The sequence below is a fragment of the Engraulis encrasicolus genome, chromosome 7 (assembly GCF_034702125.1).
Source record: "Engraulis encrasicolus isolate BLACKSEA-1 chromosome 7, IST_EnEncr_1.0, whole genome shotgun sequence".
NCBI lineage: Eukaryota > Metazoa > Chordata > Actinopteri > Clupeiformes > Engraulidae > Engraulis > Engraulis encrasicolus.
In genome coordinates this window covers 18,597,617-18,617,091 of record NC_085863.1, presented here as the reverse complement: position 1 = coordinate 18,617,091, position 19,475 = coordinate 18,597,617, and the positions used below count along the sequence as shown (strand labels likewise).

General features: G+C 39.4%; 1 protein-coding gene across 2 annotated transcripts in view; it reads left to right on the top strand.

The window, feature by feature from the left end:
• Nucleotides 1-6,072: 6,072 nt before the first annotated feature.
• The window catches only part of LOC134452536 (uncharacterized), an 86,067-nt gene continuing 72,664 nt past the window's right edge, over nt 6,073-19,475 (top strand). The window contains exons 1-12 of one of the 2 annotated variants that reach the window (XM_063202985.1): nt 6,073-6,096; nt 6,354-6,633; nt 6,716-6,815; nt 10,059-10,144; nt 10,953-11,037; nt 12,054-12,231; nt 12,339-12,506; nt 12,598-12,744; nt 12,838-12,897; nt 13,270-13,384; nt 13,513-13,649; nt 14,700-14,795. In XM_063202985.1, the coding sequence (XP_063059055.1) occupies nt 6,088-6,096; nt 6,354-6,633; nt 6,716-6,815; nt 10,059-10,144; nt 10,953-11,037; nt 12,054-12,231; nt 12,339-12,506; nt 12,598-12,744; nt 12,838-12,897; nt 13,270-13,384; nt 13,513-13,649; nt 14,700-14,795 (1,461 nt within the window). In that variant the 5' untranslated portion in view covers nt 6,073-6,087. Of the gene's footprint in view, nt 6,097-6,353; nt 6,634-6,715; nt 6,816-7,647; nt 8,078-10,058; nt 10,145-10,952; nt 11,038-12,053; nt 12,232-12,338; nt 12,507-12,597; nt 12,745-12,837; nt 12,898-13,269; nt 13,385-13,512; nt 13,650-14,699; nt 14,796-19,475 lie in introns of those variants that run through there. The other variant, XM_063202986.1, reaches the window with a different exon arrangement.

The window sequence follows — 19,475 nt, the reverse complement described above, 5'->3', positions numbered from 1 at the left end:
ACAAAGTGCACAATATCTGCATATATTGTGCACTCTGTGATGAAAGCACGACATCTCTTAGCACAGTAAGTACATACCATGATGACTATTTTAAGATGTGGAGGGAAGTTGGATATGACCTCTGCTGACCTTGAGAGGCCAAAGGTCATCAGTGACACTAGGCACGCTTGACATTGCGCAAGGACTGTATACATTGATAGACAGCAGTGCATTCAGGGCTGGAAATGTTACATGATGGTTTTTCTAACTTCTTCGTGTTCGACTTGACCAAATTCAGTCCTGCTGCGATGAAGACGCTTTGTGTGACATGGTGACATGGTGTCAAACCCAAAGGTGGAAATAAAGCAATTTTTCGTGTGGAATCACACTTGATGACTCCATGTCGAGTTAGCCAACTGGAAGGACAGCGATTTCACCCATTTCAAACGTGGCCTAAGATGATTCAAGCCCATGTATTCCATGCAGTGGTGTAGTCTACGTAGAGCGCGGGTATACGGTGTATACCTACTTCTACATTTCAGGGATTTCAGTATACCCACTTAAAATTGATTGATCCATTGTTTTCAATAGCACAAATATATACAGCACCCACTTCAAAAAATATTCAAATATACAGTATACCCACCATATAAAAGTAGACTACACCACTGATTCCATGGATCTATGTGATGTCATGTGAACACCCCTTTAGGATCCCTGCTGTTGGGAGACCTTTGGAGGCTTTAGGTTGAGAGAGAATAAATGGAGTTCCCTTGTCACTGTAGATGGCGGTAGCGCACATCTTGTGAAAGTCGTCACCAAATGCCACAGAAAGAGAAGATGAAGGAGGGGACAATGCCCCCTTAGGAGACTGAACTTGAGCACACTCCTTTGCATTGGGTGGGTGAAGTATGAATCATTTTACTCAACTCATCGTTACTACCCTGAAGAAGGCACTCATGCAGCTACGTGTGGGCCTTGTTTTTAATATGTCCACGTAGGACTTGTCAAATTAATAAAGACATTTTAAATAGAAGTGCCTTAGTCAGAGAATTTATTCTCATTCTTGAACCTGTATGCACAATACTTTGGACTACAGAGCACCCGAACCCAAGAAACCAACAAACTATCTGGATAAGAGCACGCCATACTCTACAAACTATAAGAAGAAGAACTCAACAATATTTATTGTGTTTTTTAGATGCATCTAGGGCATTTCACTGTGTCAATCATGGAAAATTGTTTTATAATTATATGAACAAGAGGTTAATTTATAGGCCTAATTGATGATATACAGTGAGTCCAATATGTATTTGATCCCTTGCTGATTTTGTTGGTTTGCCTACTAACAAAGACATGATCAGTCAATAAATGTTATGATAATATGTATTCTAATATGGAGAGACAGAATATCAAAAAGAAAATCCAGAAATTAACTGAAGAGAATATATATTAATTTATTTCCATTTCATCGAGCAAAATAAGTATTTGATCCCCTGCCAACTGATTACAGTTCCGGGCCCACAGACCAGATGGGCACTTCCGATCAACTTGTCATTTGAATTAAAGACACCTGTACATACTAACATGCATAAAAGACACATTGAATCGGCAGAATCAGTCCATAGTATGAGTGAATCAGTCACACTCCAACCTCACCAGCATGGGAAAGACCAAAGAGTGGTCAAATGATATCAAGGACACGATTTTAGACCTGAACAAAGATTAAATGGGCTGCAAAGCCACAAGAATGAGACTGGGTATAATGGCCCAGCTGTTGATGCATTTCTTCCAAAATGTGAGGAATACAAAATGACTATCCATCAGCCTGTCTGGGGTTCTATACAAGATTTGACCTTTTGTAGGGATTTGATAATCATGAGAACAGAAATAAATCACCCTAGAGCTGTACGGGATGAACTAGGCAATGATATCAAAGCTACTGGGACCAAAATCACTGAGAAAACTATGCCACAGAGGTTTAAAATCCTGTAGTGCACACATGGTACCTCTACTTCAGAAGGAACCTGCGCAGTCCCACTTGAGGTTTGCCAACGGACATCAGACTGGTTTAGAATATGATAAGGAGGTGCTGTAGTCAGATGAAACCAAAATCAAGCTGTTTGGCATTATCACAATTCAATGTGTTTTGAGAAAGAGTACTGCTGTCTATGATCCCAAGAACACCCTCATCACCATCATGCATGAAAGTGGTATCATTATGGTTTGAGGGTGTTTGTCTGGCCAAGGCACAGGACAACTTCACATCATCAATGAATGGATGGAGGGAAGATGTAATGTGCAATCCTGAGTGCAAACGTCCTTCCCTCCACCACTACACTGAAGGGTGGGCCATTTTTGGATCTCCCAACATGACAATAATACACAACATACAGTCAAAGCAACGAAGGAGTGGCTCAATAAGAAGCATATTAAAGTCGTGAAGTGCCCTAGACAGTCTCCAAATATTAACCCTATAGTAATTCTATGGAGAGAACTGAACCTCCCATTTGCCAAGCTACAGCCACAAACCATGAATGTTTTAGAGATAATGTGCAAAGAAAAATGGGCAAAAATAGTTTCTACTATATGCGCAAACATTGTCATTAACTAAAAGAAGCATCTAACCTCAGTGTTAGAAAACTAGGGCTTTGCCACAAAGCACTTTATCTTCTTTAGCTAGAGGGGTCAAATACTTATTAGCCTAAATTAAATACAAATAAATTAAAATATATTATTTTAAGTTATTTTCTGGAATTTCTTTTTGATATTCTGTCTCTCCATGTTTGAATACATATTATCATAAATTTATAGACTGATCATGTCTTTATTAGTGGGCAAACGGGCAAAATCAGCAAGGGATCAAATACATATTGGACTCACTGTATGTATTTTACAGCAATGCTATTCCCATCCAACCATGCAGGTCAGGCGAAGCATCTTCACGCCAGTTCTTGGTAACCAATTGCGTCAGGCAAGGTGCTTCCCTCCCCTTTTCTTTTTAATCTCTATATGGATGATCTATCCAGGAAATTAAAAGAATGAAAGACTGGATGTATGGTTGGGGATACGGTTGTTGATCATCTATTGTATGCAGACGACTTGGTTGTCCTGTCTCCCTATAGGCCTAGTGCTAGTCTCCAGCAGCTGCTCAGAGTATGGTATAGAGCAGGGGTGGGGAACCTGTATCTCGAGGGCCGTTTTATCCGGCCCCGATGTAATGTTAAAGTTATGCAGCTTTACATGAAATATGAAGTATTTTGTAAAGGAATCTTAGAAATTCAAATTTCAATACAATTAAGTTATATTCAGGGGACCCAGGGAAGGTGGGATCTGTTTTAAAGGTGGCTGTCTTCAATGTTGGCCTAAAGCACAGGGGGAAATCTGGTTTGTGTTAGTAATACAGCCCTCGGAGGACTTTTACGGCCCTTGGAGGAATTTGAAGTGGCCCCTCGAATGAAAAAGGTTCCCCACCCCTGGTATAGAGTATGACATCAAATACAACTCACAAAAGTCTCCCGTAGTGATTGCCAGGACTAAGGAGGATAAAAACGACACTTTCTTTTATAAAAATGACAGTGAGCCGACAAGTGGAACTAAAGCAAAATACTTGGGTCATATAGGCTATTCTTAGGAATGCTAGTTGTTAAATGCTGGTTATAAGTCCCTGGAGCAATGTGGGGTTAGGTGTCTTGCTCAAGGGCAATTCAGCCATTGATGGGTGTACAGGTAGGGAGAGGTAAGGGTGAGATTTGAACCAACAACCCTCTGAACCAACAACCCGCTGCCCTTATCATGTGATGATGATGATGATGATGATGATGATGATGATGATATATTGCAAGCTGTGCTCAAGCAATGCTGACACGAAAATTATGTATGAATTAAGTCCAAATATCTTTTCAGAACTAGGCCTTTATAGCTCATTTTTGGTGTAGCTACAGGAGAGCAAAGATGAAGATGAGATCAAGGTGACTTATTATAGATGCACTCAAGGCTATATTCTTATCTGGACTTTGAGTCTGTGAAAATTAAGTTTATTATCATAAAGGCACCACAACAGCCCACATCAGTCTGTGGACATCGTAACAAAGGGACATATTTGGCTTACCAATCGTACCCGGAAACAATATTTTCTTCTACCTTTTTGCCAGTCGGGTTGGCGTTGGCGTTTGTGCAGAGAACTTGGATGCAAAGTCAAAGTGGCTGTGTCGTGTCTGTCCATCATCAACATCTGCTGGCTGTTCCGTTCCAAAACGTCGTCTCGTGCACACCACACACACAGTAGTTCTGAGGTAGGAAAAACGTTGGAAAGTCAGTTGGCGGGACTTGTCTTTCTCAGCGGCCGATCGGAATTAAACCTACTCCGTGAAAGGCTAAACAAAAAAATACAAACGATGCCATTGTGACCTAATGTGGTGGTGAGTTGCGTTACACGAAATCTGCTGTTTTGTGTATTGTTTTTAAGGACAATTGAACAAGTGCCCCTTGTTATGAACGAAGCTAACGTGTCTTAGCTTAACCCAAAGGTCTTTTTGTCGACTTGCTAAAATTGGACTTTAATCTCTCCCACTATGTTGTGTTTAGATATAACCATTGATGTTATTTTCCTTAAAATGTTAAACCGACAAAATTGTATTATATTAACAATCATATCTAGTTGAGGTTGAAGTTGAAACCCAGTATAGGTAGCATGGGTAAACTGAAGCACCACAGACCTTCACCCATTCCGAAATTTCACATCATACTCACAGTTTTGTCGCCCGTTTTGACTGATTAGCCCACACTAAATGTAAAAATTTGACGGCATAAAATGTTGATCAGGAAATGTATGATCTCAAATTAAATTAGGCCCTGAAGTCCCACCATTTCTTTCCGTTAGTGCAGTGTTTCTTAAACTTTTTCAGACCGAGGACCACTTTGTTCCCCCCAATAAATGTTCAGGGACCACCTGTCACAGTTGGCGAGTGCTAATTTGACACTGCTAACTTTGATGCAGATCACTGACTTTTTATTCACATTACAAGCATGTCTTATTGTGGTAAGAAATAACACGACAGATGTTTAGCTTTGTAGTAAAGTTACAAATATAGCCAACTGCTAGCTTGTCTTGGAAAAGTAGAAATCTCCTCGCTGACCACCTGAGCTCTGTCGCGGACCACACTTTGAGAATCACTGCATTAGTGGTAGCCTTGCAATGGGAAAATCGAGTCACAGATTTATCACAACTCAACATAAGAACGGTGTCTAGTCTAGCCTAGTCTTATTTTTTGAGCGACACCGTGGGTCTAGTCTCTGCCGTGTTGAAGATGGCCAAAGGGCTGTCAATGGGTAATATAGGTTGCATTTAGCTGGGATGGGCATTCATTTCCGCCCTATTGATTCCACGATGCTTCCACTGCTGTCAGCTAGTCTACCTGTTTTTTTATTTTTGCTATCATTGTTTAGTTGTGCTGCATTTGTGCCCTACATGACTTCTGGTCGTATTTTCTGCAAACTTAAAAAGGCTTACAAGTCTTGCCGTGTGTGATACTACCAGAATTCAGAATATCAGAATCCCCTCTCACTCTTAAATGCCCACGCAACACTATGCAGGTGTCCATAAATGTCACCCGTCTTCTCTGACTGCCTTCATAGTGCAACGTTACACATAAGCTACCTTTAACCACATTTACTAATATCGTGCAGAAACAGATTTCCTTTGTCTTGTATAGAGATTAGCCCTGTATGATTGGCTGCTACTTTTTCTTGCATTTAGTCAATGCAAACGACTTATCAGGTATCTTGATATTGAATATTTGGTTGTGTTACTAATGCAAGTGGTAGGCCTTGTGTGTGTGTGTGTGTGTGTGTGTGTGTGTGTGTGTGTGTGTGTGTGTGTGTGTGTGTGTGTGTGTTTTGGCAGTTAATATACTTTTTCATTTGCATTTTAGTGTTTTTCAGACACAATAAAAGATGGGGTTTGAGTATTTGTATGACATACATGTTGGTCCTCTCAATGAGCTTGGTCCACGAACAACCACCTCAGGCCTTTCTCCAAAAACAAATCTTGTGAGGCGATGGAACCTGTTCATTGTTCTAACACAGTTATTGACTTTTTCCATAACAATGTTTCGGGTAAGTGGCTTTCCACCCTTTCATTTTTTTGATTGTTTTATTTTCTTGTGGCCAGCCATACATTTTTTTCTTGGGGTTCAGCTGCACAGTGGTGTTGTACACAAATATTGACTCCTGTCCAGATAGATTAGCCAACATTTCCTGACCTATGCCAACAGATTCTGTAATTGTTGTTTACATTTCTAGATATAAGCCTTTAAAGTATGTCCTATTTACAGTAATGCATATTTACACAGTATTATGTTGTTTTTAAACAGACATTCTTCAATGACACGTTGGAAATAGTCAATACTGTGACCTACTGCCTTGATATAAGTTATGTTATATACATCATCACATGTTTCTACATTGGATATGAGAAAAATGGTGTAGTGGTCACAGATACAGCACTGATCCGGAGAAGATATATTCACACTTGGTTTATTGTTGATGTGACCAGTGTCATTCCCTTGGAAGCGTTGAAATATGTCTATCCACCATTACATTACATGAGTTTGAATCGCTGCCTGAGGTTGTTAAGATTGTTCGATATAATTGGTAAGTTCCATGGCGTTCAATCAAATAATTGATAAAATTCTATAATACAGTATGCTATAACTAATATTTCTGTTGCACACAGCCTTTTTTGCAAAGGAACCAGATACCAACAAAATACATGTGGTCGCCCTTAATTCTTTCTGTATAATGACTGTTTGCATCCAGCTGTGTGCATCCTTATGGTAAGTGTTAGATTAAAAGCTTCAATATTTCTTATTACAGGTAAAATATTATAGATTTACAAGTTGCGATATTGTCTTATTTGCTGCACTGTTATTGGTCCTGCCCTGTACTTTAATGTACGTACTTGTATATCTTGTGAATATCAGTCCTGTGTATATGTTAATGTATTTGCTTGGGATGGAGAGAGAAACACAATTTAATTTTCCTTGTATGGCATGTGCATATGAAAAAACGATAAACAATAAAGCTGACTTGACATTGCACGCCATGGGTCACTCAGCATACAACTAAAACAAATACAAATACAAAAAAGTTTCGGTACAAGACCTTCATCAGGCAATCTGATTGCCTGATGAAGGTCTTGTACCGAAACGTCATTCATTAAATCAAAAACAGCGATATGGTCAGTGTGCGGGAGTTTTTTTCAAATTTTAACAGTCCCACCAAGATTTTGTCTCACGATCTCAACTTTTACTGCAAACTAATTTACTGCAAACTAAAAATGCTGCCCGTTGTAGTGTAAACCAGTGTTTCCCAACTAGTGTGCCGTGAGAGATCGTCAGGTGTGCCGTGGAAAATTCTTGTTTTCAAAAAAAGAAAAAGAAAAAAAAAAAGAATTCATTATTATCAGCAAATAATGCCTATATGTCATTATGTAGTGTCTGCTGTTGACTGGCGTCCAAATCATGTAATAATTCCTTATCACTAGGTGGCATCAGGTAGCTTTGTAGTAGGCCTAGCTGTCAAACAAGGCCGTGCCGTGCCGTGAGCTCGAGTCAATACAAAGAGAGTTGCATTTCATTTGGATTTAGGACTACCGGTACGTGGGATGCAACGGCACCGATTCCATTGTGCTTGGTATGTAAACGAAACACCCTTCACAAAACAAGAGTGCAGACTATTTCGTTGGCCTGCGTAAGCAAACAGAGAACCAAGCAACATTTATGAGGGAAAAAGGTAAACGAGAGAACCTTAAAGCTAGCTACCACGTAGCTGAACTTGTAGCTAAATCAAAAAAGTCACAAAGTGGCAGAGACGCTAATATTACCTGCCTGCAAAGCCATTGTAAATGAGATGCTTGGACCTTAAGCGGTTAAAGAAATAGCCAAAGTCCCACTCTCAAATAACACAATTTCCAGACATTGATGACATGTCTGCTGACATCGAAAGTGTGGTTTTGGAAAAGATCCGTATCCGTGAGAAATTTGCGTTGCAACTTGACGAGGCTGATATTAGTGGACATGCGCAACTCCTGGCCAATGTGCGTTTTGTGGATGGAGACGCAATTAGAGAAAGCGTTCTATTTTGCAAGGCATTGAACTAGGGATGCACCGATACACATTTTTTCACTTCCGATCCGATCCCGATATCTAAATTTGGATATCTGCCGATACCGATACTACTCCGATCCAATACCAAAACCTATATATGCATGAATTTCAACTAGAGGTAGGCTCAAGATGACTATTTGGTCAGAAAAGGAAGTCAAAAGAACAGGAAACGAATTCATAAGTAAAAGTATCAAGTAAAAAAGTAACAATCCCATCCTAAAAACTAATATGCAAGTGTTATGACTTCAAATTAACATTACACCTGGCTCAATATCAGTCCTGGGAAAATTCCGATACTTTGGGAAAATCCCGATCCGATCCGATCTCTGAAAATATGTTGATATCTGAACCCGATACCGATACACCGATACCGATATCCCATCCCTACATTGAACAGAGATTGATATTAAACATGCATATTCATAATGTGTGTATGTGGCAGCTATGTATGTCCAAGACAAATTTCCTTCGGGACTATTAAAAGAATCTTGAATCTTGAATGTAACAGTGAAATATTTCCTAAATAACATTGCTACTGTCAGAATAAGCATTATTTTCTACATTCCTGCAAATAGAATGCTTTTGGAATAACAATTTGTAAATAGTAAGCCTAGGCCTACTTTGAAGTTTATAGCTTCCTTAAGAAGGGACAAAGTGCACTTTTTATTTGAAAGAGGAAATTTAAAAGATGATTAAAAAAAATACATTTTTGTGTTTATTTGATTGCTATTCAAGACACTTTTATAAGAATGACTATATTGTTAGGCGGCTACTATAATTTGTTTTCATTATTTCATCATTTTTGGTTGGTGGTGTGCCGCGAGATTTTTTGAAGGGAAAAAGTGTGCCCTGGCTCAAAAAAGGTTGGGAAACACTGGTGTAAACAATTCCTCCCACTTTGCCTTTGTATCTATAGTATATAGGCATAAAAATGATAGTTGCAAATATCTTCAGGAAGGACATAGATATGTGGCTGAAATCAACCTGAACATGCACACTATTTCACAAGCCTGCCATTGGTAGTATTCATTGTATTACACAAGGATTTTTTTTCACATACATGTACATAGAGATACTAAGAAAATGGTCTATGCTTATACTATGGCCTGCCTATACTGAGATAAGTGTGTGTGTGTGTGTGTGTGTGTGTGTGTGTGTGTGTGTGTGTGTGTGTGTGTGTGTGTGTGTGTGTGTGTGGTTTACTCAACATTTTCATTACTTTGTGTATATTTTGATACTTTGTGTATTTTTGGAACTTATCGGTTCCCTTAAAACTTAAGATGGGCTGCCAATGGTGTTCTAGTGCTTAATTGTGGTTCTCCTCTCCTGTGGGTGCACATCTTCTGTGCTATACAGAGGCGATTTATAACAGGGTCATCCCTATGTTCCCCGGGTCTTATGTTCCCCGCAACCGGGAAACTTAGGACCCTTTTTTCAAAAAAGGGTTCTATGTTCCCCGCTGCTTCCAAGTACACGGCTGCCGCATGGAAAGTGCAGGTTGTTGTTGCACCTGTGATAGGTTAGGTTTAGGGTAGTTTTGGTAAGGGCACAAATTTATAATTTACAAACCTTGCATTACTGACAGGTTAGGTTTAGGGATGGTTTTGATAAGGGCACAACTTGAAAACTCAGAAACGTTGCATTACTGACAGGTTAAGTTTAGGGATGGTTTTGGGAAGGGTTAGATACAATGCAGGGAACATAGAACCCTTTTTTAGAAAAAAAGGCCCTAAGTTCCACGGTCCCATACAAAGACCGGGGAATATAGGACCCGGAGGTATGCTCCCTTTATAAGTGTTTTTTGCGAAGTATATTAATTTGTAGCTGACATTGATACTCATTTTTTTAATAAGTGCTAGAAAACAATACAGTGAGTGTACGTTTCTACTTATGGTTGACTCTCTACTATAGGTTCCAAACAGTATGCACAGGGGCTCATGTTGCCCAGCCAAGATTCTGTTCACAAGATTTCAACTGGCTGCAGTTGATACCAGAAGGTAATGCTTTTAAATGGCTAGGGCCGTATTATTTTAAACAGGAGCAAAACATTTGTTGCAGTACCTTTGTTTGTTTTTTAAAGTATTTTTGGGGGCTTTTCGGCCTTTATTATTATAGGATAGTGTGAGAGTAGACAGGAAATGACTGGGAGAGAGAGATGGGGCAGGGTTGGGAAATGACCCCGGCCGGACTCGAACCGGGGTCCCCTTGGGCAAAGTAAGCCCAAATGCAGGGGGCTTAACGCACTGCGCCACAGCGCCCCCAATACCTTTGGCTTTTATTACAGCATTTAAGTCTTTTTGGACAAGGAGTCTGGTCCAGGGACTGGTATTTGGAACGGTTCACAATTCCCTTCTCCCTGAGTAAAGGAGGTCAAGCTGAAGTAAAATAGCCCCAAAGCCCGCTGATAGACCCAAAAGGGAGTGTTGTAATTAAGGCCAAAGGTGTTGTAACTAGGGCTGTCTCGGTAACCGCTAAATGAAACAGTGTGTGCCGAGATGCCCAGCGACATCTTGGATTTAGGATCCAATATCTAAGGGTATGGTTATTGATAACGATTATCATTATTATTTTATCATGTAGTGCCCTCACTGGTGGTTTGTAGTGTATTTGTCAAACCTTGCCTTTTTAATTGGAGTTTATAATATTTAGTTACAGTAGTTCCTGAACTTAATGCGTGGATAGTTTGTGCTAGATGCCGTGCAACTTGTTTCTTTTTCAGTTACACAGGTACTTCAATGTAGGACAGTATTTCTATAGTTGTCTTGATGCTACGAATGTGTGTGTGCCATTGCTTTCTTTCCACAGTTTCAACCAATTTGTCCGGAGTGTCAGATATGACGCTTTTTGGCTATTCTATTTACTGGTCTGCAATGACATTGAGTGCTGTTGGGTGAGTAAAATGTAGGAAAGCATGATCACACATACAGCTCCAGGCCAATTTATTGGAATATCATGAAAAAGGTGATTTATTTCCATAATTCCATCAATAATGTTAAACTGTCATGGATTATAGATTCATTGCCCACAGGGCAGTCATGGGTGAGCGGTTAGGGCGTCAGACTTGCATCCCAGAGGTTGCCGGTTCGACTCCCGACCCGCCAGGTTGGTGGGGGGAGTAATCAACCAGTGCTCTCCCCCATCCTCCTCCATGACTGAGGTACCCTGAGCATGGTACCGTCCCACCGCACTGCTCCCCATGGGGCGCCACTGAGGGCTGCCCCCTTGCACGGGTGAGGCATAAATGCAATTTTGTTGTGTGCAGTGTGCAGTGTTCACTTCTGTGCTGTGGAGTGCTGTGTCACAATGACAATGGGAGTTGGAGTTTCCCAATGGGCTTTAATTTTGAACTATTCCAATCATCCATTTGTTTATTTTAACATATTTTGGCCTTCCAGCTAAAAAAAACACGAATTGGGGAATTAACATTATTAGAATATTGTAATAAAATCACAATTTTCTTCAGGGGAAAAAAAGGAAGAAACTCGGGTCACATCAAATCAGTTGAAATGCGGTACTTTCAACATAACATGTCAATGTTCAATACTTAGGACTCTTTGTCTTAATCACTGCCTTAATGCTTTGCTGTCAGCTGTTTTTATTTGTTGATCTGGTGACCCACACTTCACTCGTCAATATACCCTGTAGATTTCCATGCCTCGTTTTGGTGCTTTGGTGCTATGGACATTTTAACGCAACAGAAATAAAACCCCATTAATTTTCAATGGGCTTTTATTTCTGGCGCGTTAGTATTTCTATGAAAATCCAAATGTCCAAAAAAAAGTCCCCCTCTTTTTCCGCTGATCTGAAACAACGGACATAAAAAGAGTGCTGCTTCTTGCTAATAAATTACGTTCTTCATGCTTCTGATTTTGGTAACTCATCCTTTTTTCCCTTTTTTTTGTCAAGGTTTGGTGACATTTTTGCCGTTAGAAGTGAGGAGACGTATTATGCCGTTATCACAATGATTCTTGGGCTCTTTGCATTCAGTGGAGTCATTATGACAGGAATGAGTTCTACTATAAGCAACTTGGATTCTGAGCGTGGAAAATTCTACAGTCGAATGGATGCAATTCGTATCCACATGGTACAGTAACAAATTTGCTACGTTTCTCCCCATAGAGTAAAAAAAATAAATTTCTTGATCACATCTTAACTGTTTTCCCCCCTCATTATATCAATATTTATTTTAAGACACATATGGGATTGCCTCAGGAAGTTCAAACGTGGACATACAAGTACTACTATTATTTGTGGTTATACCGGAAGGGCAATGCTGCAGTTGGATTATGGGCCAGAGACCTACCGTATACTTTACATTCAGCAGTTTCTACTGAAACCCACATACCAATGTTTAAAAAGGTCAGTGTTTGGTTCTTGTTTGCTTTTTAGTTGTTTGTTGTTTTTTTGGCTGTTAAAACAAACAGATCTCATTTTAACCTGTTTATGTCAGGCTACCATATTTGATGACTTAAATGACGGCTTGATGAGAGCAGTGAGTGCGAAAGTAAGCACATCCACATACAGCCCTGGTCAAATTTTGGTACAAATGGGACAAGTCAATCAGAATGCATTCTACGTTGAAAATGGACTAGTGGAGGTACATTTTATCTTAATTCACTTGGAATGCATTCATGTAAATGGTACAATATCTACCTTTCAGGTGTAAGACATTATATGCTTTCTTTTGCAGGTATTTGGGGAAAATGAAGACAAAATTGCTTCATTACTGCCAGGATCACTAATTGGAGAAGTAAGAAGTTTGATATAAGGGATGCACTTGAATTGTACATTTTAGGTCTAGTACTGCACCATCTGAATCTTTTTGTTGCCTTGTGACCATTAGGCTATGTTCACAAGACACGCACACACACACTAGTAGTAGCTATTGAAATCAGTGTTTTTGTTTACATTATAAACCTCCATAGCACTGCTATAAGTCCATTGCATCCAATTGACCAGCGTAGCTTACCTGTCAGTTCCATCTTAAGGACATGAAATGCAGCATATGGGAGCATCAAGCAGGATCACTGGAGGACAGTGGGATTGTTTTGAATGATTAAAATTAACTCATTGCTCAGCACCCTAACCAAACACAAATGCATATTTTAATGCGCTTGTCTAGGTCAATCTTGTTTTCAAGATGCCAAGAAATGCTACAATTGCTGCCGCAACTTTAAGTGAAATCTCTGTTTTGGAACATAAGGATCTTGTCTCACTGCTGGCTGATTATCCAGGAGGTATTGAAGTTTTGTGGATCTTGCTGAAGTGAACATACTTTTGGACATGTTTTAATTTCATTAAAGCAAAAAGGTTATTTTTCCTGACTCTCCTATGATCCTTTTTCTTATGATCCTTTATTCAACAGCGGGTCTGCAGGTTGCAGAAGCAGCAAGATCACGGCTCCAAAATGTTAAATATCCCCTGTGGGAAGCTTTTCATTTAGCACTGGCTAAAAACCCAAGAAATGTTGCTATTCACCAGAATACTTCTGTAGACATGAAGGTGAGTTTTGCAAGTTCCCCATTTTCCCATTGTTTCCCAGTTATTGTTTTTTTCTCATTCAGTTTGATTTTCAGGAATGAAAATACTCACAGGCGTGGCCTATTCATCTCTGAAGTTTTCTCCTGCCTCTAGTTAGGATACAGATGATTGGTCTTGTGAAATCACAATAGTATTGAAAACAAGTCATTTGGTAGTGAGTGTACAGGTGGTTTTGCGAGACTGGGGCATGGTGGGGAGGCTGGGGTTAGTTGTCACATTTTTTCACGTACCGTAAATATAATTTCTGCTAAAGCATTATATTGCAGAAAACCCTTATATACATTGAGTGTTTGATGTGTCAGATATACATGTAACTGGGTAGTCCTAGATCCCATACAATCCAGTCTTCAAAGATATGGATTGTCAAAGGCAACTCTGCGGGGTTGGTTGTCCCTATGTTATTCTAATGGGGTAAAATGGGGGGGAAAAACGATTTTCAAGATATTTAAAGGGACACTGTGTGAGATTTTTAGTTGTTTATTTCCAGAATTCATGCTGCCCATTCACTAATGTTAACTTTTTCATGAATACTTACCACCACCATCACCATCAAGTATTCATTATGACCAGAAAAATTGCACTTTTCATATATGAAAAGGGGGATCTCCTCCATGGTCCGCCATTTTGAATTTCCAAAAATACCCATTTTTAGCTGCAAAAATGACTGTACTTTGACCATACTAGAAAATATTTGTTTATTACTGAGTAAACTTTCATGTAAATATCAAATGTGGCAATAGGCAGCCCAGTTTCAATGAGCAGCATAGCTGCAGTACCTTTTTTGACCATTTCCTGCACAGTGTCCCTTTAATGTCAAAGGAAGGAATATGAAACCAAACATACAAAATCATCAAATCATGTGCATTAGTACACTTGTATTCTCTGTAGATCTTAAAAAACATTAGACTTACACACCTTTTGATTTAAAAAGTAAGAATGAAGTTACTGTTGTGAATGCCAAAATGTGCTAAAAACACTCAAACAAATGCAACTTTTTCTATTTCATTTTAGCCAAAGGACCAAAGAATATTAAATCTATTCATGGAGTTCATGTATCATCAACTGAAGAGCAGACCTATATCATTACATTCATCTGATGATTCAAAGGTAAGATTTGTCTTCGAGCTTGTAATATATTAACTGATGTTGTGTTAATGTTTTTTAGATATTTGAGGTAAGGTATGTCTTGGAGATGGGCTATATAACTGAAAACATTCACCATTGTAAGTAACACGTCCTATCCTAAGAAGTCCTTACAGGTTGGTTTGCATTTGTAGGGCATTCTGATCTCTGTTGTGCTGTTGTATGGCAATAAAGAAAAGATTTTCACATCCAACTACTAAAAACGTTGGGACACTGAGATGTCAATTGAAGTCAAATGCTTCGAAGATTATTTAAAAGATATTGGTGATGTCCTGTGCTTTATATTGGTAAATCCTAGTATGAACATGCATGTAAACATTTTGTAAAGCATTAAATATTTTTACAGACCTATGAGAAATATTACAGAATTTATGTGGGGAAAAGTTTAAAGAATGGGTTGATACATATTTTGCAAGTTTGCTTTTGACAGTTTTTACACATTTATCAATAAATACAAAAGCAAACATGTAAGTTTAGTATTCCTTTAATATTTCCTGGAACCTGGAACTATCTTAATGTTATCAACTTTATATCACTATTTACTCCTTAACTGGTCTGAATCCATCAAATAATTTCAGTTTTTATTTGTAAAACTGTCTACATCAGAAATAGGGTGACCACCTGTTAATAAGTTCAAGGGGGGACAAGGGGTATGCTTCTCGCCACCCACATTTATTAGGCCTATTATTTTTTAAATTATTATTAGATATATAGTTTTTATTATTAGGCCTATTTTTTTCATAGTGATGTATCCTTGACCCTAACCCCCATCCATGTCTTGTGGCCTTATATGCCACAAGGCATGGATAAGTAACAGGTAGGCCCATTAACCTAAACATTGTGGATATGGCCATTAAATATCATGCAACCAATGTGGTTTTGTTCCCCTTCTAAATACTGCAAATATAAAATAGCCTATAGATAAAATGTCAGTGCTTAACCCCTACAGCCCTAATAAATATATCAATCAATCAATCAATCTATCTATCTATAGGCAACACAGACAATTTAGACATTGTCAGTAGACCTCCATGTGAAACAATAAGTAAACAATTTCAATTTCTTGTGCATCTGTGCAGTTTTGCCAAATTGGTAGCTCATGAGGACGCATAGGCTTCTTTGTTCTTTGTACACCTTTAAGGACCTGTAGCCTACATTTTAAATAATAATTTTAGCAAGCTACAACATCACAGCATTTGGGGGAATCACTTCTACATTTGGATGTAGCAATTCTTATCTGACAATTCCTGCTCTTATGTTTATTCTGTTACAAATGAAAGGGGGGTCGTGGATGCAGGGTGGCACATGTAGTTGAAATATATAGTCCTCTACTGTGAATTACAGCATGCCATGGGAAACAGATTGCATGCAATAAACCAACCTAGTTAACTAACAGTTCCTGCTTCACTGACGCATTCTGTTGCAAAAGTCGTGGGCTAGTGTCTGTTTTCACATTGATCTAAGGTGGCACAGTGTTGTTGAGCTCTCCTAACAAATCAAAAAGTCAGCCTACATTTCCCTGACGTTGCAATGCGCACGTTGCATCATTATTGAGAATTGCCGCTGCTTGCGGTTAGCTTTCATAATATAGAACACATAACAAGGAAGAATCGGTCGGTTTGCTGCTAGGGCGAGGTGTTTAAAAGTAACATGTAACTAAGTAATATCCCACCTCTGACTTGCTTGGATGCAGGTGGGTCTTGGAACCCAGGGACTGCATAACTTAGGTCTCAGGGATAGAGAAACTTTTTTTAATTTCTCGAGCACACTTGATTATGCGGGACGCATGATTTGGGCTTCAAATGCTGTACACGCACGCGCTACGCGGGACTGGTGGTCACCCTAATCAGAAATAATTTTCCGAATATGAAGCCCCAACTCCTCCTTGCTTCTATGTTGCTGTCTGTCTGAATAGAACCACCTTCTCACCATCCCCAAGAACTTTCCATGCAGATAATGTCAGGAAACTAAGATGGCCACTTCATATGTGGTAAATCTTGCAGTATGAGATGAAGCATAATCTTGCATGAAAATGATGCTGATCCCTCATGTCTTTGACTTAGTTGTATTGAACTAAGGCATGAAATGTTTGTCTAAAAAATTCACACAATTTGCAGAATTCATCTTTTTTTGCCAAAAAGGGGTCCAACTAAGATACTGTGGATAATTCCCGTTCAGATTATCACCAGCAAGTCCCCCACCACTTTGCTGACATATGATGCAGCAAAGAGGAGGTGAAACTGAATTAAGCAAATTACATATACCTGTAGATACAGTTGAGGACGATATTATTAGCCCCCCTCCTGGAATTAGACATCTCTGTTGATTTCTCTGTTAGAATGACCATTATTAACAAGTTTATGTTATTCTGTGGAAATAAATGCACTATGGAGATTATGTCCAATAAGTTGATTTTTTTTTGTTACAATGAGTTTAAAACAAAAAAGGGCAAAAAGTGCAAGGACAAAATTATTAGCTGCCCTGATTATTAATAATCAATACGGTGTCATTTACGAACCAAAACTGACAACAGGCTCTTAGTTATTATCTAAGTTCACACATGTCATCCTTGGGATTTTGACCCATTTCTCCATTGCAAATTATCTAGGTGGTCCAAATTGCATGGATGTTTTCGCACAGACTTCATTTCCATCAGCACTCCTCAAAGATTATTGGAAGCTAAGATTTCCTTCAATATTCTATCATTACGATTCATAGCCTTCTTTTTGCATGGTGTTGTACACCCAAACAAGGTTTCCTGTGTCTGAGGCTGCCACATAATGATACTTCCACCACCATGTTTAATTGTGGAAACAGTGTTATAGAGGGTTAAGGCCTATTCCTTTCTTCACTTAAAGGATAGTTCTGACGTAAAATGAAAGTTTCACCATCGATTTGCCATGCCACATAATGTGTCTAATGATGAGCCACTCTGGGAAATGCCGCAGCATTACGGAGTTAGCTTATTTTAAGCTTTTTAGCGAAAAACGCAGCCAATGTTAAACGCTGGGGCCAATGTAAAAGATCTAAGTAGTCGGTTGAGTTTCAGCAATAAGCATGCTCGAAAACATTCCATACATCAGAGCTGTCATAACAAAGGTCTTGTCAAGCCGAGGCACCGACAAGATTACAGCTTTTTAGAATCTTTCTGTAGAGAGTGTTTTCGAGGTGTAGCGCTTGGTTCAGCCACCAGTAGACCTACTCACTCAACAGGTGCAGAATCAGATGACTGAACTGACAGGATGCTTCTGGTGAACAGCCGAATATTAGATCACACAGCAAGAAACAATAGTCCAGTTGTATGTAAATCCAATGAATCCGAAGGCAGAGAAACGGTTTACGTGCTTTTTTGCTTCCGACAACAGACGTCAGTAAGCATACGAACGGGAATGTCCTATCCCTAAATAGGGTCGCCCCAACATCCCCATATCACTGATGTTCCATTCCCATTATCCGCTAGGCCTGTAACAACAGTGATTCATTGCTTTCCAACCAGCAATGTGCAAGAGGATGGTGACGGTGTTGTAGCAATTTTAAACTACTAGAAATGCACTCAGAGAGTGCAGACCTCCGCCAAGGAAGCTGAATTTGTTCTAATATTTGTGACATGGTGTGGTGTAATCCATGCAGGCCTACATAGGCCTATAGAGACTTCTAGGCCTACTTCAGAGAAGTGAATCTTAAATGTTAACCAAATTATACAATTTTGTGTCTCTTTTATTAGGGCACATGTCACCTGGTTAGCTGTGGTATTAGTGCACCTGTCATTGTGGGATTGGCAAATGTGATTGGTCATACATGCCATATAGGCCCTACTGTAATTTGTAAATGATTGGATCCCATCGCTATAGTAGCCTATTGGTGACATTTTTAATTCATTGTGTTATAAACATTTTGATAATTATGTTAAAGGCATGTTGCCAATTGATTTGCCACAATATTACATGGCACAGCTATTAATATCCACCCATAATAGACCTATAGGCCCTATAGCCTAGGATATGACTACGGTGGTCAACCTTGCCCTTTGAGAACGCTTTGGGATCACTGTCACACATGCTCACAACACAATTTTGATTAACCTTAAATGTAGTGAACTGGATGCATTTCCCTCCTCCGCGCTGTCTGGTCATCACTGTCGTCGTTAATTTTTCCATCCTTCGTGCAAACTTCAACTGGACAGACGAGAAAAATCTGATTTGGTTGACAGGGAAAACACTCTGAGAACAATTAACTCCGCAAAAGCTGTGACAATATGCGTGACATTGGTCTATATGACATTATTAGGCCTATATTATTATTACATTTTGTTTTGCCGCTATTGGTTAGCAAATGGCTTCGGGCATGCAAGCACAGCTAATCCGCGCATTGTGCATTCCATCTGGCTTTGCGGTGACTGTTGCAACACAACTTTGAGATACATTAAATGTAGTGAACTGGACACTTTTCCCTCCTTCGCGCTGTCTGTTCACGGTTAACCACTGTTGGCCGTTATATCTCCACCCTTCGTGAACTTCAACTGAACAGGGAAACAGTCGGATTCGGAGAACAATTAACTCCGCGAAAGCTGATTTAGTTGATGGGGCGAACACTTGGAGAACTGCGCGACGATATGTGTGCCATATTATATACAGGTAGGCTATA